Source organism: Lagopus muta, chromosome 11, assembly GCF_023343835.1.
Source record: "Lagopus muta isolate bLagMut1 chromosome 11, bLagMut1 primary, whole genome shotgun sequence".
Taxonomy (NCBI): domain Eukaryota; kingdom Metazoa; phylum Chordata; class Aves; order Galliformes; family Phasianidae; genus Lagopus; species Lagopus muta.
The window spans coordinates 963,643-988,664 of NC_064443.1; the positions used below are offsets into that span (position 1 = coordinate 963,643).

At 62.0% G+C, this 25,022-nt stretch overlaps 6 protein-coding genes across 12 annotated transcripts in view; 5 read left to right on the forward strand and 1 right to left on the reverse strand.

The window, feature by feature from the left end:
• The window catches only part of CACNA2D2 (calcium voltage-gated channel auxiliary subunit alpha2delta 2), a 127,812-nt gene extending 125,550 nt beyond the window's left edge, over positions 1-2,262 (forward strand). For all 3 annotated transcript variants that reach the window (XM_048956991.1, XM_048956993.1, XM_048956992.1), the window contains one exon: positions 303-2,262. In XM_048956991.1, the coding sequence (XP_048812948.1) occupies positions 303-431 (129 nt within the window). In that variant the 3' untranslated portion in view covers positions 432-2,262. The remainder of the gene's footprint in view (positions 1-302) is intronic.
• Positions 2,263-3,188: 926 nt separating this feature from the next.
• Positions 3,189-5,954, forward strand: TMEM115 (transmembrane protein 115). The gene is made up of 2 exons (XM_048957022.1): positions 3,189-4,170; positions 4,823-5,954. The coding sequence occupies exons 1-2, from the start codon at positions 3,317-3,319 to the stop codon at positions 5,019-5,021; spliced, it is 1,053 nt and encodes a 350-aa protein (XP_048812979.1). The 5' UTR covers positions 3,189-3,316; the 3' UTR covers positions 5,022-5,954.
• Positions 5,955-6,048: 94 nt separating this feature from the next.
• LOC125698562 (transmembrane reductase CYB561D2) lies at positions 6,049-7,569 on the reverse strand. The gene is made up of 3 exons (XM_048957028.1): positions 7,441-7,569; positions 7,328-7,365; positions 6,049-7,259 (listed from the first exon to the last, which is right to left on the reverse strand). Exons 1-3 carry the CDS (start codon positions 7,565-7,567, stop codon positions 6,756-6,758), a joined length of 669 nt encoding a protein of 222 aa, XP_048812985.1. The 5' UTR covers positions 7,568-7,569; the 3' UTR covers positions 6,049-6,755.
• A 151-nt stretch (positions 7,570-7,720) lies between these two features.
• Positions 7,721-11,814, forward strand: NPRL2 (NPR2 like, GATOR1 complex subunit). 2 transcript variants are annotated; one of them, XR_007379223.1, is made up of 13 exons: positions 7,721-7,850; positions 8,157-8,248; positions 8,323-8,491; positions 8,785-8,893; positions 9,107-9,243; positions 9,454-9,551; positions 9,626-9,662; positions 9,761-9,854; positions 9,930-10,047; positions 10,137-10,279; positions 10,429-10,515; positions 11,276-11,384; positions 11,614-11,814. XR_007379223.1 is itself a non-coding variant. In XM_048957015.1 (12 exons), exons 1-11 carry the CDS (start codon positions 7,779-7,781, stop codon positions 10,494-10,496), a joined length of 1,137 nt encoding a protein of 378 aa, XP_048812972.1. In that variant the 5' UTR covers positions 7,721-7,778; the 3' UTR covers positions 10,497-10,515; positions 11,276-11,814. The 2 variants fall into 2 exon arrangements, 1 of the variants encoding a protein (XP_048812972.1); XM_048957015.1 differs by having other exon boundaries at positions 11,276-11,814.
• Positions 10,522-19,152, forward strand: ZMYND10 (zinc finger MYND-type containing 10). 4 transcript variants are annotated; one of them, XM_048956996.1, is made up of 12 exons: positions 10,522-10,781; positions 11,276-11,384; positions 12,378-12,494; positions 13,581-13,634; positions 13,725-13,877; positions 15,665-15,753; positions 16,017-16,117; positions 17,000-17,172; positions 17,375-17,500; positions 18,361-18,482; positions 18,600-18,725; positions 18,857-19,152. In XM_048956996.1, the coding sequence occupies exons 1-12, from the start codon at positions 10,690-10,692 to the stop codon at positions 18,939-18,941; spliced, it is 1,347 nt and encodes a 448-aa protein (XP_048812953.1). In that variant the 5' UTR covers positions 10,522-10,689; the 3' UTR covers positions 18,942-19,152. The 4 variants fall into 4 exon arrangements, with proteins under 4 accessions (XP_048812953.1, XP_048812955.1, XP_048812956.1 ...); XM_048956998.1 differs by having other exon boundaries at positions 13,728-13,877; XM_048956999.1 differs by lacking the exon at positions 17,375-17,500.
• A 1,022-nt stretch (positions 19,153-20,174) lies between these two features.
• RASSF1 (Ras association domain family member 1) lies at positions 20,175-24,854 on the forward strand. Its single transcript, XM_048957023.1, has 6 exons — positions 20,175-20,547; positions 21,518-21,639; positions 23,575-23,679; positions 23,754-24,039; positions 24,428-24,543; positions 24,624-24,854. Exons 1-6 carry the CDS (start codon positions 20,298-20,300, stop codon positions 24,768-24,770), a joined length of 1,026 nt encoding a protein of 341 aa, XP_048812980.1. The 5' UTR covers positions 20,175-20,297; the 3' UTR covers positions 24,771-24,854.
• Positions 24,855-25,022: the final 168 nt, after the last annotated feature.

Below are 25,022 nucleotides of genomic sequence, written 5' to 3' on the forward strand. Positions count from 1 at the left end.
CTGGGGGAGGGGCTGAAAGGGATCAGAGGGGGGGAATCCCCCTGGAGGGGGGCAAAGCCTTGGGGTGCCCTCCTGGGAAGGGTGGGGACAGAGCTTTGGGGGCCTCTCTGGGGAAGATCAGAGCCATGAGATTTCCCTCTGGGGGATCGGGAGCCATAGGGTGCCTAAGGGAGGGGGCATCACCATGGGGGACCCAGGGGATCATCGTTATGTGGGGGCACAGGGGCGGGTCACACCATATCCCCCTGCGGCGTGCTGTTGGCTCTGAGTGCCCCATGTCTGCTCTCCCTTTGCCCCCCCAGGAAGATACCTCAGACTGCGGCCGAGGGGCATCCTTCACCCCCTCCCTCGGGGTCCTGCTCTCCCTGCAGTTGCTGCTCCTCTACGCCAGCACCAGCCGGCACCCGCTGCCCCCGGCCGCCTGCCTTTAACCCACGCCCGCCGCCCTCCTGTTCTCTCAGCCTCCATCTCCATTCCCTTTCCAAGGCCCGGTGGGATGGGAGCAACCCCCCCACAGCCCCACGGCCTCGGGGCCGCGCTCCCCACGGCCACATCCAAAGAAGAGCTGGGGTGTGGGCAGGGGCCCCCCCAGCCGGGACGGCGTCCGCCCCCCCCCCGGCCACTTGGACTCCAAAAGCCCCCCCTGTCTGCCCCCCACCGCTGCAGCCCCCCCCCCCCCCCTCGCCTATTTTTTTAGCCTCAAGATTTTAAACCAGATCTTTCTACATCTAGTTCAGCCTGGAGAACGATGGTGCGTGTTGTCAGTGACAAAGACACGTGGGCTAAAAGGGGAAAAAAATTACACACAAAAAAAAAAAAAAAGGGAAGAGAAGTTGGCCTGCCTGTCCTGCTCAGTATGGTCACGGGGATGCCGGCCCCCAGGGTGCAGGAGGACAGTGGTTGCAGTGTCCCTGCGGCACGGGGCTCGGTGCGGGGAGCCAGGTGTCGCCTTCACCAGGACAGGACCAAGCCCATGGTCCCCACCCTCAGCTCATCCGCTCTCATGCGTGTGTCTTGGGCACAGATATTGGGGTGAAAAGGAGGGAAAAAAAAAAAAAAAAAGACAAAAATCGTATTTTTTTTTCTTTTCTGTTCTGCAGATCACTGTGAAACCTTTCCCATCTGCCTGCCCCAGCTCTGCTTGGCCCCTCTGTCCTGCCCTGCAAAAGAAACCGCGCACCAGCCAGCGGGACAGGGCAGGACATGTGTCCCCACATGGGACACTCTGAGTGTCCCCAAATGGGACATGCCATGTGTCCCCAAATGGGATGCACCATGTGCCCCCACACGGGAAGCAGTGAGTGTCCCCATATGGGAAATGCCATGTGTCCTCAGATGGGATGCACTGTGTGTCCCCAGAGAGGACGTGTTTTGTGTCCCCAAACAGGATGCACTGAGCATCTCCAAATGGGACATGCAGTGTGTCCTCAAATGGGATGCACCGTGTGTCCCCAAGTGGGAAGCACTGAGTGTCCCCAGATAGGATGCACGGTGTGTCCCCAGAGAGGACATGCCACTTGTCCCCAGACAGGATGTGCCATATGTCCCCAGACAGGACGTGCTGCCTGTCCCCAAACGGGACACACCGTGTGTCTCCTGACGGGACGTGCCACCTGTCCCCAGCCCTGTGTCCCCAGCAGGGCCGTGCCAAGTGCCAGGTGCTGTCAGCTCCTCGCTGGCTGTCCCCAGCCCCGGCCCCACCAGTGTTTGGGGGGACAGGAGCGGGCAGCAGGCCAGCCGGAGGGGCTGGGGAGGTGCTGATAAGCGCTGGGGTTAATTAATGGTCATTCTGCTTGTAGCTTTCTCAGTCAGTGTGTGTTTGGTTACTGTCTCTGGGAACCGTGTTTGAACAGATGGCTCTGTGTTACCAGGAGTGTGTGTACTGCTGTAGTCTAGTTAGGTGCTCCGCGAGAAACCGCCACTATACAGAACTATAAATATATACATATATAGTCTATTTTAAGTTAAAACCAACGACGAAGGGACGGCGCAGCCCCGGCCCCCTGCCCCACCAGCGCCGTGTCCGCCCCTTCCCACCCCGAAAGCTTCTCTCTGCTCATTCAAAGGCTTTGGGTTTTTAATTGGTTTAATTTAATTTATTTTTCATTTGTTCATTTCTTTTTGTACAGAAGAGTTGGAAAACTTCAAAAACCAACAAAACGACAATTTGTAAGATATTGTGCGTGTGACTCCTTGTAAAATATTTTCAAATGGTTTATTACAGAGACTCAGTTATTAAATAATGTTCATATTTTCACTTCACAGGTGGTGGCTGCATCATTTCCCAGGGGATGTGGGGTGGGGGAGAGGGGAAGGATGTTGGCTTGCTCCCTTTGGCTGGGCTGTGCCAGGGGACACGGGCAAGACATGGGTGGGCCCATGCAGCCCACATCCCCAGCCCCGGGCTGCCCTGTCCCTGCGTCCCTTTATCCCCTGTGTCCCCTGATGAACGTGTCCCCATGTCCATGTTCCCGAGTGCCTTGTGACTGTCCCATGCTACTTACCCCCACAATGCCCCTGTGTGTCTGCGTCCCCTGTGTGGCTCCCACCAATGCCCACTGAGCGTCCCTGGCTCACACTGTGCCCTCACACCCACATCTCCCAGATCTGCCCCCTGAACCACCAACCCTACAACCCCCAACCCCTGTCCCACAGCATCCGTGCCCTCAGCGCCCACAGCCTCTCCTTGTCAGCATCCCGACGTCTGCGGCCCCTCCGTGACTGAGCCCGCTGTCTGTGTCTGTCCCTCTCATGTCCGTGTCTCCTATGTCCGCCCCCTCGTGTCCGTGTCCCCTGTATCCGTGCCCCATGTCCGTAGTCCCCACATTCTGCCCCCGATAACTGTGCCCCCATTGTCTGTGCCCCCCATTTCCACGTCCTCACCGCGCCAGCGTCCCTCACGTCCGTGACTCCCATGCCGGCGCCCACGTGCCCGTCCCTACGCCCCCCACGTGTCCCCGCTCACGGCAGACGCCGCGCGGGGCGGGGCTGCCCCTCCCCTCCCTGGCCCCGCCCCCGCCCTCATTGGCCCCGCCCCCCAGCTGCAGGCCCCGCCCCTCCGCTCCGTCCACGCCGCTCGCGCGCAGGCCCCGCCCCTCCGCGGCGCATGCGCGCAGCGCTGTTTGTCCGCGCCCGGCCTGGCCTAGCGGCGCGGCCCGAGAGGGGACGTGCGGCGCGGGGGTCGGGGCCGGCGAGCGCGGGCGGGGGCAGGGTCCGGCGGGGGGAGCCGCGAGGGGGCCCGGCCCCGCCCCTCCGGGGGTAGGCCCGGAGCTCGGGGCCCCGTCGGCCTCCTCCCCGCGGCGGGCCGGGCCCGAAGATGCGGCGGTACCTGCCGGTGGCCCGGCAGCACTGCGTGGCGGCGCTGGGCGGCACCAGCGTGGTGGTGAAGGCGGTGAGCGGCACCGTGCTGCTGCTGTACGCGCTGTCCTTCGCGGTGGACACGGCCTACGGGCTGGCGGTGACGCCCGGCTTCCTGTTCCTGCCCCGCTGCTGGCTATGGACGCTGCTGACGCACGGGCTGGTGGAGCGGCGGGCGGCCGGAGTGGCGCTCAGCCTGGGCGCGGTGGTGGCGGCCGGGCGGCTGCTGGAGCCGCGCTGGGGGGCCCTGGAGCTGCTCGTCTTCTTCGCCGTGGTCAACGCCTCCGTGGGGCTGCTGGGGGCCGCCGCCTACTTCCTCACCTACGCCGCCACCTTCCACGTGGCCTACCTGTTCGACGTGCACATCCACGGCGGGCTCGGCTTCCTGGCCGGCGTGCTGGTGGCCCTCAAGCAGACCATGGGCGACAGCACCGTGCTGAGGGTGCCCCAGGTGCGAATGAAGGCCGTGCCCATGCTGCTGCTCCTGCTGCTGGCCGCGCTGCGGCTCGCCACCCTCATCGAGAGCCCTGCACTGGCCTCCTACGGCTTTGGGCTGCTCTCCAGCTGGGTCTATCTCCGCTTCTACCAGCGGCACAGTAGGGGCCGCGGAGACATGTCCGACCACTTCGCCTTTGCCACATTCTTCCCTGAGATCCTGCAGCCCGCGGTGGGGCTGGCGGCCAACCTGGTGCACACACTTCTGGTGAAGGTGCGGCTCTGCCGGAAGACGGTGAAGCGCTATGATGTGGGCGCCCCGTCCTCCATCACCATCAGCCTCCCGGGAACGGACCCGCAGGATGCCGAGAGGAGAAGGTACCACTCACCCCGCTCTGCCCGGTGTACGTTGGCCGGTGGAGCTCTTAATGTGGGGGTTGGAGTCTCGGGGCTCTGAAGGGAGCCTTCTCGGGGGGCTCAGCAGCTGGCACTTGTCCATTGCCATTGCCCACTCGCTGGTGAAGTGCTGGGAGTGCAGCTGGGGCAGGAGGACACCACCCTCGCTTTCCAGGGTAGAGCCAAAGTACTGGGGATGAGTGGGAGGCCTGGAGAGGGGTCAGGGAGGGGAGACATGGTTCCCGTGGCTGTGCTGTCACCTGGCATAGTGAGAGCTGATCAGCACCGTGACCGAGCCCTCCCTTCATGTGCAACCGTGCTTCGGTCATGGGGCAAGGCACCAGCTCACTGTTCCTGTACAGTTCTTAGAGTGGTTCCCATGTGAGCCAACAGCAGCCAAATGCACTGCATGGGAAGGGAACTGTGCATCTCAGAGCAGAGGTGGCTCTGTTTGGCTTCATTGTCTTCAGTACAGCACCTGCTCAGTCAGCATGGGCATGGCAGGGATCCTTGGTGCTGGTCAGAACCGCAGCATGACTGGTTCCAGCTGCATGTGGGGCAAGAGGAGCAGGGCAAAGCGGTAACGCATTTCAAAGTCCCCTCACACCAGCCTTCACCCACCTTTGCTCTGCAGGCAGCTGGCCTTGAAGGCGCTGAACGAGCGGCTGAAGCGCGTGGAAGACCAGACAGCCTGGCCCAGCATGGAGGACGAGGAGGAGGAGGTGGTGGTGAGGAGTGAAGGCCCGCTGCTCCCTGAGGCCAGCGTGGCTGGGAAGGCAGCTGGCCATGAGAGCAGCCTGATCACCTTTGAGGATGCCCCATCCCAGCCATGAGCTGCAGCTGCATTGCCCCCTTCTCCCCACCCTGGCTCTGCGGGAGAGCTGCAGGTGCCCACACGGGACGCTGCCTGCGGGGACGCTGCTGACCCAGGGGCAGGGGCTACCTCAGAGCCGCGGGGCTCTGCTTCTCGCTGCCTGCTGGAGTGGCTGGGGCTTCTCATGAGGAGGTGGATGTCTGTGCTGGGGGCTTTGTTCCAGAGGGAGACTTGGAACCGATCCATACTGCTCAGCTCCATTCCCAAAGGCCTCTGCACTCAGCCACGAAGGAACCTCACGATGCCCTGGGAGCACAGTCAGCAAGCACCATGCTCTCTTGCTTCTCCTCTGCACTCAGAACTTAATTTTCTCCTTTATTGAGTTAGTTTTGTTCTTACTCTAGGAAATGAGAAGGCTCGTGGGTCTCTTTTCCAAATCCCCTGCCTGTTTCCACCCTCCCTCCACCCTGCAGGAGGTAGACAGAGCTCCCACACAGGGCTGGTGCCTGTTTTTTGGCTCTGTCACAGGCACGTAGAACGGGGATCAGCCCTGACTCCCATGGCTTTGTTCTGTTGGTTCTCTCCTCTTTCCTCTCCTGCTGCAGTGACTCCCCAGGAGGAGCCAGTGTCCTTGGCTGCTGCACGACTAATCCGTTTGTCAGATTATCCTAGAAGCTGGAATTAGTTTTTACAGCGGGGCACTCGCTGCTTCCCCTGACACCAGGCTTCTGTCCTGTGGGTAGAAACTGGATCCCCCTCCTCTTCTGCTCCCTCTGTGTGGCTGGGCTGTCCTTGTGAGGGAGAGGCTGCTCCTGGAGCTCTTTACCCTGGGCTCTGGGAGGCAGCCCATGGTGGTGTTATGAATTTATTTTTTTAAAGGACCACACGGGAAGGTTTTGTCAACTAGGAAAAACACAGACATTTCGTTATCAATAAACAGTTCTTTAAAAGAGTGCTTGTCAAGTCCCTGCACTGCACAGGGGGTATGGAACTGCGTGTGGGGGGGATATTCTCCCCAAACCAGGAGCTGCTCAATGCTGGGGTGCTGTGAAGGCTCATGGGGGCCAAGGGTCTGAACCAAGCACCTGCCTATGGTCAGTGCTATTTTCAACCGCTTCCTTGTGGCTCCAAGGCGTCCCTTTCCCTATGTGGGGCCAAAAGCCCCCAGGGCAGTAAGGAGGCTGTGCTGTGCTGTAGCTGCCTGAATCTTTATTGAATAAAAGCTCTGGATACAGAGGACTTTCCCAGCTTGGGTGCTGCTCCCAGCTCTCTGGCCCTGCCAGGAGCATGACAGGGAGCAGCCCTGGGGCCACCGCAGCACAATCCATCGAGCCCCACTCCACTGGGGCTGGAGAGGCAGCTGCTGCAGGAGGAGAGGAGCTGTGATTCTTTCCAGGGTCACTGCTCCACGAAGCCTGCTCCTTCCACTCTGTTGAGGATGGGTACCCACACAGGCGTTTGCTGAGAATTCTCCTGTGCTCGTACCGTTCTCTGCACTCCTCAGAGGGATGAACCAGGCCCCTGCAGGCTGCAAAACACCCCCTGGTGCCCGACAGGCCGTAACCTTGCCACCATTAGCCCCGTGGCACAGGGATTTGTGCGTGGATGGAAAGGAAGGAGGATGGAGCAGGACTCCCCAGCTCTCCCACTCCCTGTGCTGGGGACCGGCGGTGTCACTGGAGCTGCGATGCACCCCACAGCCACCACGGTCCATCTGGGATGAAGGAGCTGCAGAGCATCCGGGCCGGAGCACTCAGTGCTGGCTCCGCTTGCGGTACAGGTAGGCGTTGCTCACCTGGTTCATCACCACCAGGCTGGTGAGCACGGGACACAGCATGGCCAGGTACCAGGCGGCCCCTCGGGCGGCAGCAGTGAACCACAGTGAGCACATGCCCAGCATCAGGCTGGCACAGCCCAGCAGGTACCCCACCAGCCCGGCTGTGGCGTGGTACAGCCGCAGCTTGCCCGGCGGCCAGCAGCCCGCCAGCTTGGGGTAGAGCAGCAGCAGCCCTCCGAGGCTCTGCGCGGCAAAGTACAGCACGGTCAGCAGCCCGGTGCGGCCGTGCCAGGTGCGCAGGTGCCCGGTGCCGTGCAGGTGCTTGTTGTAGGCCACCAGCCCCAGCCCCAGCGCCGCGCACAGCACCGCCAGCGCCTGCAGCGCCCAGTGTGCCCGCGCCTTGGCCTTGCGGGACAGCCCGCGCAGCGGCGAGGCCTCCGGCGAGAACACGAGCAGCGCCTCGGTCATCAGCAGCGACACCTGCGGGCGGAGCGAGAGGGTCGGCGAAGCCCCCGGGCCCGGCCCCCGCCCCGCGGCCCGGGACTCACCGCCAGCGCCATCAGCAGCGGGTGCCAGGAGAACAGGCCTGCAAGGGAAGCGCCCGTCAGCGCTACCGCGCTACCGCCCGCCCGCCCGCCCGGCCCCGCCGCCCCGCACTCACTGGAGCCGGGCCGCGCCAGCACGGCCACCCCGGCGGGCAGCCCCAGCGCCGCGGCGTGCGCGGCCGCGCCGGCGGCGGCGCGCAGCGAACGGAAGAGCCGCGAGTCGCTTTCGGCCGTCAGCGCCATGCTGGCGCCGGGAAACGGGAGGGCGAAGCGCCCGCAGCGATTGGACGAGGGAGCGGCCGCTCGGCTCCGGCGGCCCCGCCCCGGCCGCACCTCGCGTTCTCTGAGTGGTTGACAGGGTTGTCGCTCAAGGAGAGGGCCCGCCCCCGAGGGGGCGGGGTGGAGGCGGGGCGCATGCGTGCTGTGGCCGGCCAGCTGCCGTAGCGGGGCCGCCATGGGGGGCCGCATAGAGTGCGTGTTCTTCAGCGAGTTCCACCCCACGCTCGGGCCCAAAATCACCTACCAGGTGCGGGGAGGCGCGGCCTGAGGATGGCTGCTGGCGGGGAGGAACGACGGGGATTGGGAACGGTACACGGGGGGCGGCGATGGGGGCGTGACTGCTGCTGGATGGGCTCGGGTGCCGCGGGGAAACAGCGCCGGGGCAGCAGCGGTACCGGGGCAGCAGCGGTAGCAGCGGTAGCAGCGGTGCTGGGTAGCAGTGGTAGCAGTGGTAGCAGTGGTAGCAGTGGTAGCAGTGGTAGCAGTGGTAGCAGTGGTAGCAGTGGTGCTGGGGCCCGTCGGTTCTGCCTCCCGCAGTCCACCTCTCCTGCAGGTGCCCGAGGACTTCATCTCGCGGGAGCTGTTCGACACCGTGCAGGTGTATGTGATCACCAAGCCCGAGCTGCAGAACAAGCTCATCACTGTGTGAGTGCCGCTGTGAGGGAAGCGGGTGCCTGCCCGCAGCCCCAGCACTGGGCACAGCCCCTGTCTTCCCACAGCACTGCCATGGAGAAGAAGCTGATTGGCTGCCCGGTGTGCATCGAGCACAAGAAATACAGCCGCAACGCCCTGCTCTTCAACCTCGGCTTCGTCTGTGATGCGCGAGCCAAGGCCTGCGCACTGGAGCCCATCGTCAAGAAGCTGGCGGGGTACCTCACCACACTGGAGGTGCGCCAGCCTCTGGCTGTGCTGAGTGGAGAGGGTCAGGGTGGGCAGTAGGGAAAGCTGCTGGACTGTGAGAGCGGTCAGACACTGCAACAGGCTTTCCAGAGGGCCGATTGGTGTCCTGCAGCCCGTCTGTGTTCATGAGGCATTTGGGCAATGCCCTCAGTTATGTGCTGTAGCTTGTGGTTATCCCTGAAGAGGTCAGATGCTTGGACTGAGTGGTCATGAAGGTCCCTGAAAGCTTCTTGCTTCTCTCCCCCTCAGGAGGAGCTAGCACAATTTTCTCCCTTCTTTAGCTGGAAAGCGGTTTCATCTCTAATAAAGAGAGTAAACAGAAGCTGGTGCCTATTATGACCATCCTGCTGGAGGAGCTGAATGCTAAAGGAAAGTGCACCCTGCCCATAGGTAGGTACTGTGCATCAAGGGCAGAGTGGGGCTGGGGGGGATGCTGCCCCGACACTTTGTCCTCACAGTCAGAGCCTGCCTGAGCCACCTTGGCTCAAAAGAATGGAGTTTTGGCCAGAAACTCCTCTGCTCATGTGGCTTCCAGATGTTCTGGGGCTACTGATGGCAAGCTCCAGAGGTGTCTCTTGGAACTGAAGTTCATCTTCCCTCCAGATGAGTCAAACACCATCCACCTGAAGGTGATTGAACAGCGGCCAGACCCCCCCATCGTGCAGGAGTACGATGTGCCTGTCTTCACCCAGAACAAGGATGACTTCTTCAACTCCCAGTGGGACCTCACCACACAGCAGGTGCGTGCAGAGAGGGTGCTTGGGATGGGAACTACCCCGGAGCTTCGCATGGTCCCCAGCATAATTCAGTGTTTCCCACTTTGTGTTGGGACTGCAGATGACTCATTCGCCCAGTGTGCAGTGGGTTTTCACAGGCAGCAGGCTGCTGATATGGATGGCTCGTTATTTTGCTGTTTCACTCCCCACTTCCTCCTGCCTCCCCACTCTCAGATCCTGCCGTACATTGATGGGTTTCGGCACGTTCAGAAGATTTCTGCTGAAGCAGATGTGGAGCTGAACTTGGTGCGCATTGCCGTGCAGAACCTCCTGTGAGTGCAGTCATGGTGGGGGCTGCCCAAGGCGGGGAACCTCTGCTCCTCTCACCTTTCCCCTTGCCCTGCAGGTACTATGGGGTCGTCACACTCGTCTCCATACTTCAGGTGAGCTGATGCCCGTGCTGTGGGGAGGCTGTGCTGGGGGCACCCATCGACCCCCCAGAGCCATGGTGAAGCCAAGCCGCTTGTCACTTGCTCCTCAGTACTCCAACGTGTACTGCACCACACCAAAGGTCCAGGACGTGGTGGATGACAAGTGCCTCCAGGAGGAGTGCCTGTCCTATGTCACCAAGCCAGGTGTGCTACAGCTGTGCTAAGCTCCAAATGCTTGGGAATGTGCCCATGGGGGCTGACAGCAGCACATCCCCACAGGGCACAAGCGAGCCAGCCTCCGTGACGTCTTCCAGCTGTACTGCGGCCTTAGCCCTGGTACCACGGTGCGGGACCTCATCTCCCGCTACACCCTGCAGCTGCAGCGCGTGGATGAGAGGTGCGAGCCCTAGGTGGTGGGGGCAGATGCGAATGCTGAGGCAGAGGAGCGGGGGCTGCCTGAGGGCTCAGTGTCATGCTCACCCCCAGGAGACTCATCCAGTTCGGGCTGATGAAAGGGCTCATCCGGCGGCTGCAGAAGTACCCGGTGAAGGTGGCACAGGACGAGCGTAGCCTTCCGGCCCGTCTCTACACAGGGTGCCACAGCTACGATGAGATCTGCTGCAAGACGGGTGAGTGAGCCACCCTGCCTCGCCTCTGCGAGCTCCCAAACCACGTGTGTTTGGAGCGTCCTGAACACGCGGGGGCAGAGATGCTTAGGCAGTGTTAGGAGGGAGGGGGGGTGCGGCCCCCGGCGATCAGCACCCCCTTTTCACCCTAGGCATGAGTTACAAGGAGCTGGACGAGCGCCTGGAGAACGACCCGAACATCATCGTGTGCTGGAAGTGACGGAGCCGGCCCGGCCGGGGTGCGCGCCGCGTGTGTCCCCGCGTGCCCGCGTCCGCCTCCGCGCGTACCGCAGCCTGCTGGCACTCCTCCGCGCCTCCAGGGGGCGCCAGAGGCTCTAGCGCGCCTCAAAGGGAGTTCTGGAGACCCCTCTCACCAGCGGCGCCGCCGTAGCCATAGCGACGCCACCGACGCCATGGCCGCCGCGGAGCCGCTGTCGCCCGCCGAGGCCGAGGCGCTGGTGCGGGCCTTGCGTGGCACCGAGCTGCGGGACGCCGGCGGGAAAGGGTGCGGGGAGCGGGTCCGGCTCTGGGGCGGCCACACGGGGCCTGGAAGGGGAGAGGGGGGCGGGGGTATCAATTTGAGATGTCCCCCTCCTGAGGTGATGGGGGGCTTCAGCAGAGCATGGGGGTGAGGAGGGACGAGGCAGTGAGGGGAATGTCTGAGGATTCCCTCACAGGGAGTGGTAGGTTTGGGGGTCACCAGAGGGCCTTGGAGGGGGTAAGGAGGGGCCTCAGGTAGTGGGGCACCCGGAAGGTGTGGGGGGGTGTAGAGGATGAGGAGCTGACGTTTGAGGTATCTCCCATGGCGGGAGGTGGGGTCTCCTGGATGGGGTGCAAGGGGGTGTCATGGCAGACCCAGAGGGCCCTGTGGATTGGAGGTGTAAATGTGAGGTTTTCACTCATGTTGGGAGGTGGGAGGGGTGTTTTGTGGCCCCCTGAGCGTCTGTGTGGGACTGCGGGCTGAGGAGGGGCACTCAGGGTGACCTGGCTGTCTTGCAGGTGGCTTCGGCAGCATGAGTGTGTGGAGAAGCTGAACATGCACGCCATCCTGAGTGCCTCTGCCGGCCAGGAGCAGCTCCTCATCGAGCTGCTCGTCAGCCATGCCAAGGTGAGCACAGGGGCAGCCGACTCTGCCAAGACCAGGCCCTGCTGCCCAGCCTCATCTCTTGGCTTGGTCCTGCTCAGGGGGAAACACACCGGTGGGCACCCTGCTGCTTCTTGGGCCGGGCTGCAGGAGCTGGGCTTCTCCCACCTGAGCAGTGAGGGTGCCCATGATTTGTCCTTCACGAACCTTGTGGCCCTGATATTTCTCACTGGGTTTCTTCTTTGTGACAAAGCCATGAACTGCATCAGGAGGGACGGGGTGTGCTGCAGGTAGCGGGTGGGTGTGACAGAGGGCTTTGTGCCAGGCTCTCAGCCTCCAGCTGCATCTGATTTTGGAACAAACTGTCGATGGCGAAGAATCTGCTGGCGAAGATGTCGGACTGCTGGTTTGCCATTGTTGCTTTTCAAAAAACATTAAAAGCCAAGCTGTGGTATTTCTGCCTATTGTTCTCTGGTTCCTCCCTGGACAATGTTTGCCATGACCCTTCTGATTGCAGCTCTCTGTCCCGTACCTGGGAGGGCTCAGCCCCAGCATGGTCTGGGCTGCTCAGGGACATCTGGGGCCCTGTCTCTGCCCGGTCCTTGGTCTTCCCCTTCATAACCCAAGCATCACTCTCTGCCTTTCTCTGCTCTCTGAGGCCAGAGACTCAGCAGAAAGCTGTTGATTTCAGATGCCTTCCTACTCAGGACAACTCCAAAATCTGTGTTATTGAACGCAGGTGATAAAACTGCTGTTCTTCCTTCAAATGTGATTGTTGAATTGGGAAACAGCAGATTTGCCTGAGCCCTTTGCTGTCACAGCTTTCCTGCTTGTGCACTGCAATGGAGTTCACTTGCTGGGCACACAGCGTCTGTGAAGGGAAGGCTCGAAAACTGGTTGTATAAGAAAGTAAATTGGTCCTGTGCCACGTGCCTCAGAACAAAACAGGCATGGGGTGCTGTGCACCAGCCTGGTCCTCTGTCTCACGTGGGCCTGAAAGGCTGTGCTCCTGTCCAGATTCCTGTTCTCGTCGGAGAGCTGATCTCAGCGGAGCTCTGGAAGCACAAGGTCTTTCCCGTGCTGTGCCGGCTTGAGGATTTCCACCCACGCAGCACCTTCCCCATCTACGTGGTGGTGAGTGGAGGGGGCAGCAGGGACAGGAGCTGGGCATGCAGTGGGGCAGTCCTGGGGACCACTGAGGCACTGGGGCAGGCAGGCTGGTGGCAGAGTGCTCAGCTGGTGCTCCGCCATGTGATGGCCTCAGCCCTTTGTAGCGTTCCTCAGAAACCCGTGTGGGTGCTTGGGTCACCCTGCCACCTCTGAAATGTGGTGCTGGATATGCATTGTGACAGGAACAGGAATGAGAGAACTGCCCATCTCCTGGAGCTGCGGGAGAGCTGAGTAAACCACAGAATCAGTTCATTGGCTGGAAGTGGGGCAGACACCACTACCTTTATTGCATTGAAGTTCTCAGATTTGTGATTTTACCTCTCAGCAGGCTGAGATGCTGCTGTGGACAACAGGTTCTGTACCTGTTGGATAACTTCCCTGCAGGATTGTGCTTTGTCTGCTGAAGTCTAACACAGCCTTGGGGGTTTTGACAGACCCTGTTACGTCATTGCTGTTCCTGCAACCTGGAGCAGCTCCTCAGCGCCTGAAAAACCAGATGACAAGTGCCCTGGATCTGCATAATCTCACACCACCCTTCTTGGAGAGGCACCAAAGCTTTTTAGGGAGCACTGAAGTTTGAAGTTCCCATCCCTGCTCCCAGGCAGCAATGCCCCAGGGGTAACTGCCCCTCTTGGAGCACTGCTTTTCTCCAGCGTTTCTAACCACAGCTGAAGTGCCTCCAAGCTAAAAAGAATAAATAGTTTTTTTCTTACTGAGAGCAGCAGTCCCTTGGGCCACTCCTATCAGGAGCGATTCAGGAACTTTCCTTCTCTCTGGACGGCTGCTTCCTGGAGCTAAGACAAATCTAACCCAAAGCTGAGGAGTTTTAGCCAATTTTCAATCAGATCAACATCTTGCTGGGGAAAGGTGGTGTTTTCCCTTGACAGCTGCGTATCTGCAGCATTGCTGCAGGGCAACCTCATAGGATCTCAGACTCAGGACAAGCTGTCCATTCTGCCTTTTGGCCACAGCAGCTGCTTTGGAGGGAAAGAGCCCCACACTCCATTCCTACCCCCCACCAGCTGCCTCCTGCTGTTTTCCCCCCCTCAGCTGCATCACGAAGCCTCCATCATCAACCTCCTGGAGACAGTGTTTTTTCACAAGGTAAGCAGCATGTTCAGCTCTCTTTAGCATAAAGGCATGCAGGCTATAGGGGACTGACTGTGAATCTCTGAACGTCTTCTTATGGCCAAGGAGATCTGTGAGTCGGCAGAGGACAGCATTCTGGATTTAATCGATTACTGCCATCGAAAACTGACCCTGCTCGCAGCTCGAAGTGCCAGCGGACAGGCAGTGACCCAGCAGGAGCTCCGTCCCAAGGAGCTGCCCAGTCCTTCGTCCATGCAGGTGAGCCCAGTGCTGTGGCAGAGGCGGTGGGCAGCCTGAGGAGGCGCAGAGGGTCTGTCTTACAGAGAACACCTTGGCTGCAGCACCAGCACCTCCTGCCCTTCTTGTGGCAGCCTGGTGTTTGCAGTGCTCTGTGCTGAGCTCAGGCTGCCTGCTGCTCTCTCCACCCTGCAGCTGTGCTTCCTCCCTGTCTCATTGCAGTGCCAGCTTGAGGTTCCCTGCAAGACAGATTTTGAGCTGGGGGAACCCTGGAGAGCTGATAATAAGGCTAAGGAATGAATGCAGGGGGTTGGACCATTTGCTGGAACGGTTGATTACATCTCCATGGAGCTTGTGAAACCACCTGAGCTCGGGCTGCCACTGTAGCCAGCCAGGGTTAACCATGAAAGTGATCCCTGCATCTATCTATGTATGATATAACTGGGAGTTGCCCTAATGCATTTCCAGCCTACTTCCTCAGTCCTCTAAGCAATTCCTCCTGTTAGTGATGCTTTGCAGCAAGCCCAGGCTGCTCCTGCTCGGGTGTACCAGGGCAGCTGTGCTCATGTGTGCTGTGGGAGCTCATTTTGCTTCTCAGCACTGAATTTTTTCTCCCAAAACTCTGCAGATCGTGAGGAGTATCTGAAGAAATGGACTTAAAGCAATAGCCTGCATACTTGGCAGTGCTTCCTTCTGCATCCATCCTTTGGTTTGCTGCCCAAGCACGTGTTCCTCTTCCAGAAAAGGGGAGGAAATGAAAGGTTCCTGAGCACAATAGGGATTTTTTTTCCAGGAAATGTTTTCCCAGCTTGAGGCAGGGTGCTTTCAGTGTGTGCTTTGAGGTGACTTGGGGAAAAATGATCCTTTCAAGCTAGTAGGGCTCTGAAAAGCACTAGCTGCCCAAGGAGCCTGGCTTCCCACACTTCATCCCAGCCCCTCCTGACTTAACATACAGTGATTCCATACTAAAAAGCAGCTTCTGCCCTCTCCTGTGCTGCGTCCTTTATGGCTGTGTGCTGTGGTGGCCACAGAGCAGCCCAAAGCATGGACAGTCCCTGTGTTACGGTGGCAGAGATGAGGTCCAGCTGCCAGCAGGAGCCATAGAGAAGCAGGGCTCCTTCATGCAGCCTCACGCGCACTCCCGCATGGGGCACTGGCGTGGGGAAAGCAGGGAGAAGTCACTGCAGGAATTTAGAAGGAAGTTGTTGCATGGGTACTTTATAGGAACGCAAATGGCTTAAGATGGGAGCTGCTGGGCTCAGCTCTGCATGCACGGCCATGAGCCGATGAGCTTGTCTGGACTGGAGAGGAGGAGCAGGCCTCACACAGGGTGTGTGGAGGTCGGAAGCTGTGCACACACTGCCCAGAGGCCAAATGGCCTAGCTGGGGGGCTGGCATAACACTGGGAGGGATTTTGCCTGGCCATAAGCTGGAGAGGAGAGGCAGAGCCAGAGAGGCAGGTCAAGAATTGCTGCTGTGCCATGGCCAAGTTTCTCCTCCTTCTATTGGTCATACAGATTCCCCCTCCCACAACCTCACCTGTCTGCAGGGCCACAAGGCAAGGCCAGAGAAGATGCCTGTAAGGGACAGGGGCAGGAGGGATGCACCAGAGCAGGCTGCAGGCACTGCTGTCCCTGCTCTGGCAAACAGGCAGTGCTGCTGCAGTCCAGATGAGGACTGGAGTTTGTTTTGCAGGGGTTTGGTTTCCTCCCCAACCTGTGGTCACTGATGTGCAGCCAACGAGCTGCCTCTTTGTTGCTCTAGGGAAACAGGGCCTGAACTCCCAACTGTGCTTCTCCCCTCCACAGGAGCTGCAGAAGCAGGCGGAGATGATGGAGTTTGAGATTTCCCTAAAAGCGCTGTCCGTGCTGCGGTTCATCACTGACCAGGTGGGCAGGTAGGTGCCCAGGCATGGCAGAGAATGGGCCCCAGCCCAGCTCTGCTCCCGGACCCCTCCTGCAGCTGGCTGCAGCAGCAGTGGCACTGTCCCGAGGGCAAACACAGCAGCACTCCACCCTACTCTGTGGCACTCAGTGGGAAATGGAGCTGCTCTTACCGTCATTGTTTTTCTCCCATCTCTCCCAGTTGCCTCAGGGAGAGCTTGTATCCGTTTTGGTATTTGCTTGAGAGCGCCATCTCCCCTTTCTGTTAAATCTCTAGTTTGCCCCTGAGCGCGCTGACACGGATGCTGAACACCCACAACCTGCCCTGCCTCCTCGTTGAGCTGGTGGAGCACTGCCCGTGGAGCTGCCGTGAAGCAGGTATGGGTCGTGCCCTGAGCAGCCTTGCTGGGACCTGCACCTACCGGTAGCTCTTCTGCAGGAGCCCTGGCAGCCCCACGCCTCTGCAGCCAGGTGCATCCCCCCCTTCCTCCTTGCATCCCTCTGAGCAGCAGTGCGGTGGAAAATGGCACAATCCACTGCAGGCCTATGAGGGGAAAGCATCTCAGCAGGAGTTCACAGTATAGGTAAGGGAGGAAGAGATGCTGGGAAGCACATGGCTCCATGCGTGCTGAGGAGCCCAGCTGGACGTGGGAACTTTCCTTCCTCCAGCCAGGAAATGCATCCCTTCTCTCTGCATGCATGCTCGGAGTGTCAGAGGGAACTTTGATCCAAGGTCCTGAGGGAGGGACTGGAAAGAAACCAGAATGCAAAGGCATTTCCAGGCTGTGCAGATGCAGGGTTACATCCTCCTCCGTTCCCTGGGGCAGTGCATTAGCTTGTTCTGTAACTTCTGTTATAGTTGTGCTACTTCTGGCTTTCACTGGCAGAAGTACCTCAGGAAGAGTGGGTTCTGGCCATGCTGACGTTCCAAAACATGCCTCTGCAGCAGCTCTGCTGCTATGGTGTGGGTTCCCCCATCATCTACCAGTGTTCTTCAGTCTTGGCCAGTACAGAGAGTGACAGGGATCTTTCAGTTCCTGCCACAACCATATCACTTTAAGATGTGTTCTTAATGCTTTCTGTGCTCTCTAAAATACTGCACCAAGCAGGCACCCTGCTGTGCCACTGGGCAGGCAGAAACAGAGGGGTTTGCCTGAGCCTGGGTGAGGAAGCGGATGAAAGGCAGCATCCAACCCCAGAGCCCTGTTTCCTGGGGCAGCTCTGTCTCTCCCTGGAGCCCTGTGTTCTTTTGTCCCTCAGGCAAGTTCAAGAAGTTTGAGAATGGCACATGGCACGTGGTGCCCCCTGAAGACCAGATGAAGATGACTAAGCTTGATGGGCAGGTGTGGCTCACCCTCCTCAACCTCCTGCTCAGCCCAGAATGCCAGCACAAATACCACTTTGATGGCTTCAACAAGAGCCAGCTCCTTAAGGTAGGCTTCCTGGAGGACAGTGGTGTGAGAGCAGCAGTGCAGTGCTTGGGACTCCCGGGAGTTGCTTTGCCAGTGCCCCACAGTCCCTGCTCGTGCTGTGCTGCTTGCCCTGTGCACGTGCAGAGCCCTCAAGTCTCATAACCCTGCTCCGGCTCCCTTGTCCTGACCTCTCTCTGTTTGCTCTTTCCCTGCATGGCTGCAGCTCCGTGCATTCCTGACAGACGTCCTCCTGGACCAGCTGCCCAACCTGGTGGAGATGCAGAGATTTCTGAGCCACCTGGCAGTGACAGAGCCAGCTCCTCCAAAGAAGGATCTTGTTCTGGAGCAGGCATGTGGTGACTTCTTTCATCTCTCCTGCTGATCTCTTTTAAGCCTGGTCACTCCCTACCCCTTTTTCCTTCAGCCGAGTCCTGCTCTGGAGAAGCTGTGCCCCAGAATAGCAGCCAAGCACCCATTCCACTGTGACACCCTCACTGCTGGAAACTGTTTGCAAAGAGAGGGCAGATCACTGCCCCAGCTCAACTGCTGGCATGTCAGTGGGCAGGGGCAGGACACTGGAGACCTCATCCAGGCTGCTACCCTTCTCTGCATCTCTGCCTTTGGGCTTGCGTGGCTTCTGCCTGCGCCAAGGACAGGCAGGGGGAGCCAGCTGGAGGCACTCACACAGACTTCACTCTCTACCCAGCAAGAGTGAACTCACTCCTTGTCACAAAGCCAAATGGAGAAAAGTTATTTTTCCATTTGACTTCTCTCAAAGCAGCCTCCTCCCCTTCCAGGCTTGGCTATTTTTGCTTGGCATGGGCCATCAGCGCTGTTTGAAGCAGCATCCTCCTCCCCACGTGCTGCTCTTGGCTGGTGCTTTCCCTTTCACAGCAACAAGCCCTTCCCTTGGTGATCGTATTGGGGGAAGTGATGGGTGGAAAAATCTGCTCAGACAAACGACTGCAGAGCACTGGGTTCATGCTGCTGCCGCAGCCCCAGCTGGCAGAGCGTGAGGATGGTGGGTCTGCCTGGGAGCTGGGTTTTGCCTATTTCACCTAATGCTCACCGCCTTATTGGACGAGTGGCTCTGTTCCCTGTGTACCCACAAGCACGTGCTGCACTGCTCTGCTCCCTGTGCCCCAGACTAGCTGCCCTCCTGTCCCTGCCTGCTCTGGCTGCCACCTCCCACTCTGCCTCTCCCACCAGGTGCCTGTCATCTGGGACCACATCCTCAAGAAGAACACGGGCAAGTGGGAGGCCATCGCCAAGCACCAGGTGAAGCACGCCTTCAGCCCCACCGAGGAAGAGCTGAAGCTGCAGGCACGCAGGTGAGGCCCCGCTCCGTGCCTTTGTCACCAGGTCCCAGGGAGCGCGGCTGCAGCTGTGGCAGCGTGCTGCTTGCTGCCCCTTCCTTGTGCACAGTCCCCCCTCGCGTCCCGCTGCAGGTGGGCGCAGACATACAGCCTGGACGTGCTGGAGGCCCTCGCCCCTGACAAACCCCGGTGCCGGGTGTGCGGTGTGGAGGCGGCCAAGCGGTGCTCTCGCTGCAGGAATGAGTGGTACTGCACACGGTGAGGGACCTGCAGCTCCCCCTGCCCGTTCTCTGAGCCTTACAGCAGCTTGATGAGCGCTCCCAGGGACGGGTGCATCCCCCCGGGCTCTGCAGAGAGGGCACGGCCCTGATGCGCGGCTCCCCCCGCAGGGCATGCCAGATCCAGCACTGGCAGAAGCACCGCACCGCCTGCGACCTGCTGGCCCGGGCGTCGGGCAGTGCAGGTACACTGTGAGCAGGGCTGACCTGCAGCACGGCAAGGCCCGGCTCTCCTTGGAGAAAAGCCCTGTAGCAGCACACAGGCAGGCTCACAGCCCTTCTCCCCAGTAGCCTCATAGGGCTCAGCCTCCCTGTCACCACCCCCCCTCCTACTGCACCCTGCGGGAGCTCGGCTCCCCCTCTTGTCTTCTCTTTGAAGACAATAAACCACTTCCTTCCCTCCCTCACACCCAGGGAGAGGTTTGTGTGTGTTGCTTTTTACGCTGTGCAACAACAGGAAGCCTGGAGAACTTGAAAAAAGAGCGACCAAAGGTTGGGAACAGGGATCAAAATGGCCAAACCTGCCATCATTGAGGCATGGGCTCACTCTTGCTTCAAGCTCCTTGAGGCAGTGGGACGAGAAGGGCTCAGCATCACCTCCCACTGTTAGAGCAGCGGGGGGTGTTGGGGGGGCAGAGGATGTGGTTAGCGTGGAGCTGAGCGAGCAGGCGTGCTCCTGGGGCTTTGTTAGCTGCCCCTGTAGGGTCCAGAGCTGAGTGCAGAAAGGAATCATAGAATACCCCCAGCTAGAGGAGACCTGATGGCATCGCCAAGTCCAATGCCCGGCCCCACACTGCATCGCCCAAATATTAACGTCTGTGAGCAGTGTCCAAATGCCCCTTGAGCTCCAGCAGCTCGGGGCTGTGAGCACTTCTGTAGGGAGAAAAAGAATAGCCTGGGTAGGATTTTTTTGATGCTTCCCCCTCTGCTTTCATCTGAAGGGACTTCAGCACTGAGGCTCAATCCCCTGGGTGTTGTGGGGTCCCAGGGTACCCGGGAGGATGCCAGTGGAGTTACAGGAGCACTGGAGCAGTGGGCTCGGGGCAGGCAGGTTCCCCATGGTGCAGTCCCCGTGCCTGCGGGGCTGGGAGCTCGGCTTTGCCTCTCCCCCTGCGCTCTGAATAGCGCCGGTGGAGGCGGCAGCAGCCGGGCCTTTGCGTTTTCTGGTGGAGCCGGCCAGGAGGACGGGGTCGTTCGCAGCCGGCCGGGCCCCGCGGTGCTCGTTTCCGTGGGGCGGTGTGGGGAGGAAAGGACCCGTTTGCCCCCGCACGGAGCTCGGGGCTGACCGCAGCCGTTCCAGGGCAGCCCTCGGCGGGGAAACTGAGGCGCGGAGCGAGGCTGCCCCGGGCTGCGGGGAACGGGGCCGGCCCGTACCCCCCCCCCCCATCCCCCTCCACTCCCCGTCCCCGCCTCCAGCCCGCCCCGCCGGGCGCAGCCAGCGGAGCCGCCGCCGCTCCATCGGCCCTCGCCGGGGCTCTGCCTCAGTTTCCCCCGCGGGGTGGCCGCTCCCGGCCCGGCCCCCGCCCCGCCGCGCAGCGCAGCGCCCCGGGCCATGGAGCTGATCGAGCTGCGGGAGCTGCAGCCCGAGCCGCGGCCGGGCCGGGGCCGCCTGGAGCGAACCAACGCGCTGCGCATCAGCCCGGCCCGCCGGCACGGCCCCGGAGCGCGGCCGGAGCCCAGGCCGGCGGCAGCACCGAGCACTGGGCATCGCTTCGAGCCCCGGCGCCGCGGGCTCCACACTTGGTGCGACCTCTGCGGGGACTTCGTCTGGGGAGGCGGTAGGAAGAGCCTCCAGTGCCGCCGTGAGTACCGCTCCCTGCGCTGCCGGGCAGGCGTCCCGGAGCCGAGCATCCCCCCGGGCACTGGGCATCTTCCCCGGACACTGGATGTCCCGGCGCCGAGCATCCCGGTACCATGTATCCCCCTGGGTACTGGCTGTTCTGGGATCGGGTATCCTGGTACCACGCATCCCCCTGGGCGCTGGGCATGCCAGTACTGAGCATTTCCCCAGGCACCGAGCATCCCAGTACCGAGTATAGGGCATCCCCCCCCCAGCACCAGGCATCGGGTATCCCGGTATCAGACCCCCCCACTCCGAGCATGGGGCACCCCAGTACTAGGTTAATACTACAAAGCATGGGCATACTAATAGGAAACATCCCCTTGGGTACCAGGTGTCCCAGTGCTGAGCCTCCTGGCACCAGACATCCCCACCGAGCATCCTGGTAGCAGCCAGGGTGTGGGCACCTGGCATCAAACATTCCCTGAAGCACTGAGCACCCCAGTACTGAGCATCTCTGCCCAGGGCACCCGCACTGGGTACCAAGCATCCCAGGCACTGAGCTCCTCAGTGCTGAGTACTGCCACCAAAATGAACACTGCAGCCCCAGTACTGGACATCCACCCAGGGCACGGGCATCCTAGTACTGAGCATCCTGGTCCTTGGAACCTGGTACTGAGCATTCCTACTGGGCATCCTGGTACCAAGCATTCCAGTACCAACCATCCCAGTACTGAGCACCCGGTACCATCTCCCTTGGCATGGGTATCCTGGTATCAAGGATACCCCTGGCTCAACCACCAGGCATCCCATTGCTGGGTGCCCCCACTGTGTAACCCAGGCAGGGGACACGAGCACCTTAGTACTGCCCAGCAGCACCGAGTGCCATGCGGGTGCTGACCCCGGGTGCCTTGGTACAGTGTGGGCAGGTGGCACGGGCAGTGCACAGGGTGTGGTGGGGCCGTTGTGCCCACAGTGCCCTCTGCCCCCAGACTGCAGCTTCACCTGCCACTACCGCTGCCGGGCCCTTGTGCGGCTGGACTGCAGCGGCCCCCCAGGCACTGGGGATGAGGACGATGGCAGCGAGCAGGAGCTGGAAAAGGACACGAATGTGGTACGGGACCACAGGGATGGAGGGAGTGGGGTGGACACGGTGGGAGAGGGGAAAGCCCAGGCTCGGCCGTTCCAAGCCAAGGCACACTGTGCCATGCCAAGAGACGCCGTGCAATGCCACGCTACAGCACACTGTGTCATGCCACACTATACGCTGCTGTGCCACACTGCGCCGTGCCATGCTATGCCGTGCCGAGCTATGCCGTGCCATGCTATGCCATGCTGAGCTATGCCGTGCCATGCTATGCCATGCCGAGCTATGCCGTGCCGAGCTATGCCGTGCCGTGCTGAGCTATGCCGTGCCATGCTATGCCATGCCGAGCTATGCCGTGCCGAGCTATGCCGTGCCGTGCCATGCTATGCCATGCCGAGCTATGCCATGCCGAGCTATGCCGTGCCGTGCCGAGCTATGCTGTGCCGAGCTATGCCATGCCGTGCTATGCCGTGCCGTGCCATGCTATGCCATGCCGAGCTATGCCATGCCGTGCTATGCCGTGCCGTGCCGAGCTATGCCGTGCCATGCTATGCCATGCTGAGCTATGCCGTGCCGAGCTATGCCATGCCGAGCTATGCCGTGCCGAGCTATGCCATGCCGAGCTATGCCGTGCCGTGCCGAGCTATGCTGTGCCGAGCTATGCCATGCCGTGCTATGCCGTGCCGTGCCATGCTATGCCATGCCGAGCTATGCCATGCCGTGCTATGCCGTGCCGTGCCGAGCTATGCCGTGCCGTGCCACGCGACGCCATGCCGTGCCCGCGGCAGTCCCGGGGCCGGGACCGCAGGGAGCGTGGCCTGGGTGAAATCACCGCCGGAAACGGGGCCGCACCGCCCCCGGCCCGCGTCAGGCCAACGGCCGCGGCGGGGCGGAGCCGAGCTGAGCCGAGCCGGGCAGCGGGAGAGCGGGAGAGCGCGGAGCCGGGCGGGGACTGCGCGAGGCATTGGGCCGAGCCGGGACCGAAAGCGGGACCGGAAAGCGGGACCGAATCGAGCCGGGACCTGAACCGAGGAGCGACGCCGAGCCGGGCGAAGCGCTCGGAGCGCAGCGGGGCCGTGCTGAGCCGAGCCGGAGCGGGCGGGCTGGCGCGGGGCCGGGCGTGCCCCTGTGCCCGGGCTGGGGCTGCCGCAGCCGTGGCCGGGGTGGGGGGCGGCGGCGGCGGCGGCGGCGGCGGCGGCGGCGGCGGGGCGGAGGCCGGCGGCTGCGGGGCGGCGGCGGCGCTGGCGCTGCGCTGGGGCGGCGCGGGGGGTTCGGGGGGCAGCGCGGCCAGCAGCGGCTACTGCAGCCAGGAGGACTCCGACTCCGAGCCCGAGCTCTTCTACACCGCCCGCACCTCCTTCGGCCGCCGCCCGCGTCGTCGCCAGGTCGGTCCCGGGCCGGCCGTGACGTCGTGGGGCTGACGTCATGCGGAGGGCACGGGGTGCTTTTTGGGTGGGAGGAGTTCGGGGGTACTTCTGCATGGGGGCATGCGTGGGAGCGAGCATGGCTTGCTACTGGGGCAAGCGCGGGGGGAGAGCGTGCCTTGCTGGGAGCGAGCTGTCCCCATCCCCAGGCGGGTCCAGCAGCCCCCGTCCCGGCTGCTCCCAGCTCCACAGCACCGTGAGCACACGTGTGGCTGTGCGGTCCCACGTAAATAGTTATTAACAGATCCGGGCGGGCTGCCCCGAAGCCTAGGGCATCCCCGCGGGGCACCCAGCCTGCCCCGGTGCCGGGCTGGCGGCTGCCTCGGGGACACCGCTGTGAACTGGGGCACTGGGAAGGGACGCCCGGCCCCGGACTGTCCCGGCTGGGAGGAACGTGGGTTAGCATCGCCATCTGTCACCCCACGGCCCTGGGGTGCCCATCCCAGCTTTGGGGCCGGGGACGAGGCCGTGGGGGTGGCTTGGCACTGGGCAACGTGACCCTGCACAGCCCGCGCTTAGCACAGACGCTGCCCTGCAGGATGAGCCCAGCAGCTGGGAGACGGCGGAGCTGGACCCGGCGCAGGTGGAGCAGCGCATCAAGGAGTACAACAGCCAGATCAACAGCAACCTCTTCATGAGCCTGGTATGAGGATGGGGAGGGACAGAGGGGACCACAGCCCCGGCCCCGCTCACCGCCCCGCCGTCTCTCCGTGGCAGAACAAGGATGGCTCCTACACTGGCTTCATCAAGGTGCAGCTGAAGCTGGCTCGCCCCGTCTCTGTGCCAGCTGCTAAGCGGGGCCCTGGGGGGCGGTCGGGGCAGCGCACGGCGGGCGTGAAGCGCCGCACATCCTTTTACCTGCCCCGCGGCACCGTCAAACACCTGCACGTGCTCTCGCACACCCGCGCCAGCGAGGTGATCAGCGCGCTGCTCCGCAAGTTCACCGTGGTGGACGACCCCCGCAAGTTCGCCCTCTTCGAGAGGTCCGAGAAGGATGAGCAAGGTAGAGCCGGGGTGGTGGCATCCCCATAGCTGCAGCGTCCCCGTAGCGCTGGTTGTCCCCCATGGCGGTGGAGTTTCCAGCAGCCCCCCCCTCCCCGTGGCAGTGATGGCCCCATCGCGGCAGCATCCGCTGCGTTCCTTGCGGTCAAGGTCCGCGTGGCCGCGGCGCTGCCCCCCATTGCAGCAACGTCCCCGTAGCGGCGGCACCCCAATGGCCGTCGCGCATCGCTCTAGCAGCGGTGTCCCCGATGGCGGAGGCATCCCGCGGTGGCACCATCTCCGCACCGTTTTCGTCCCCCACGGTGGCGGAGTCCCCGGGGCGGCAGCCCCTTCCGGCAGCTGCGTCCCCACCCGCGGCGATGCCATCCTGGTGCCACGTCTGCCCGCAGTGTACCTGCGCAAGCTGGCGGACGAGGAGCAGCCGCTGCGACTGCGGCTGCTGGCAGGACCCAGCGAGAAGGCGCTGAGCTTCGTCCTGAAGGAGAACGAGAGCGGCGAGGTGAACGTGAGTGTGACGGGGGAGGCGCGGTGCCGCGCGGCGGTTCCGTGCGGGCGGTGCGACGTAGCAGCGCTGTGTCTCCGCAGTGGGACGCCTTCTCCCTGCCCGAGCTGCACAACTTCCTGCGCATCCTGCAGCGCGAGGAGGACGAGCAGCTGCGCCGCGTCCGCCACCGCTATGCCCGCTGCCGTCGGGAGCTGCAAGCCGCGCTGGCTGCCCGCACGCCGGACTGACGCCAACCGCACCGGCACGGCCGCCCGCCGGCGGGGGGACGTCGCCGGGAGCGCGGGGCGGCGCGGGGCGTCGCGCTCCGATCAATAAAGCTCTGGGAGAAGAGGCGAGGCGTGCCCGTGCCTGTGTCTGCGCCGCGTGGTCGGCCCGGGACTCGAACCGGGGCCTCCCGCTTCTCGCCGCGAGGTGCCACGAGGAGAAGGCGCTCCGCTCCGTCGTCACGTGACGAGGGCGCCCCACCTCTCCGTGTCACG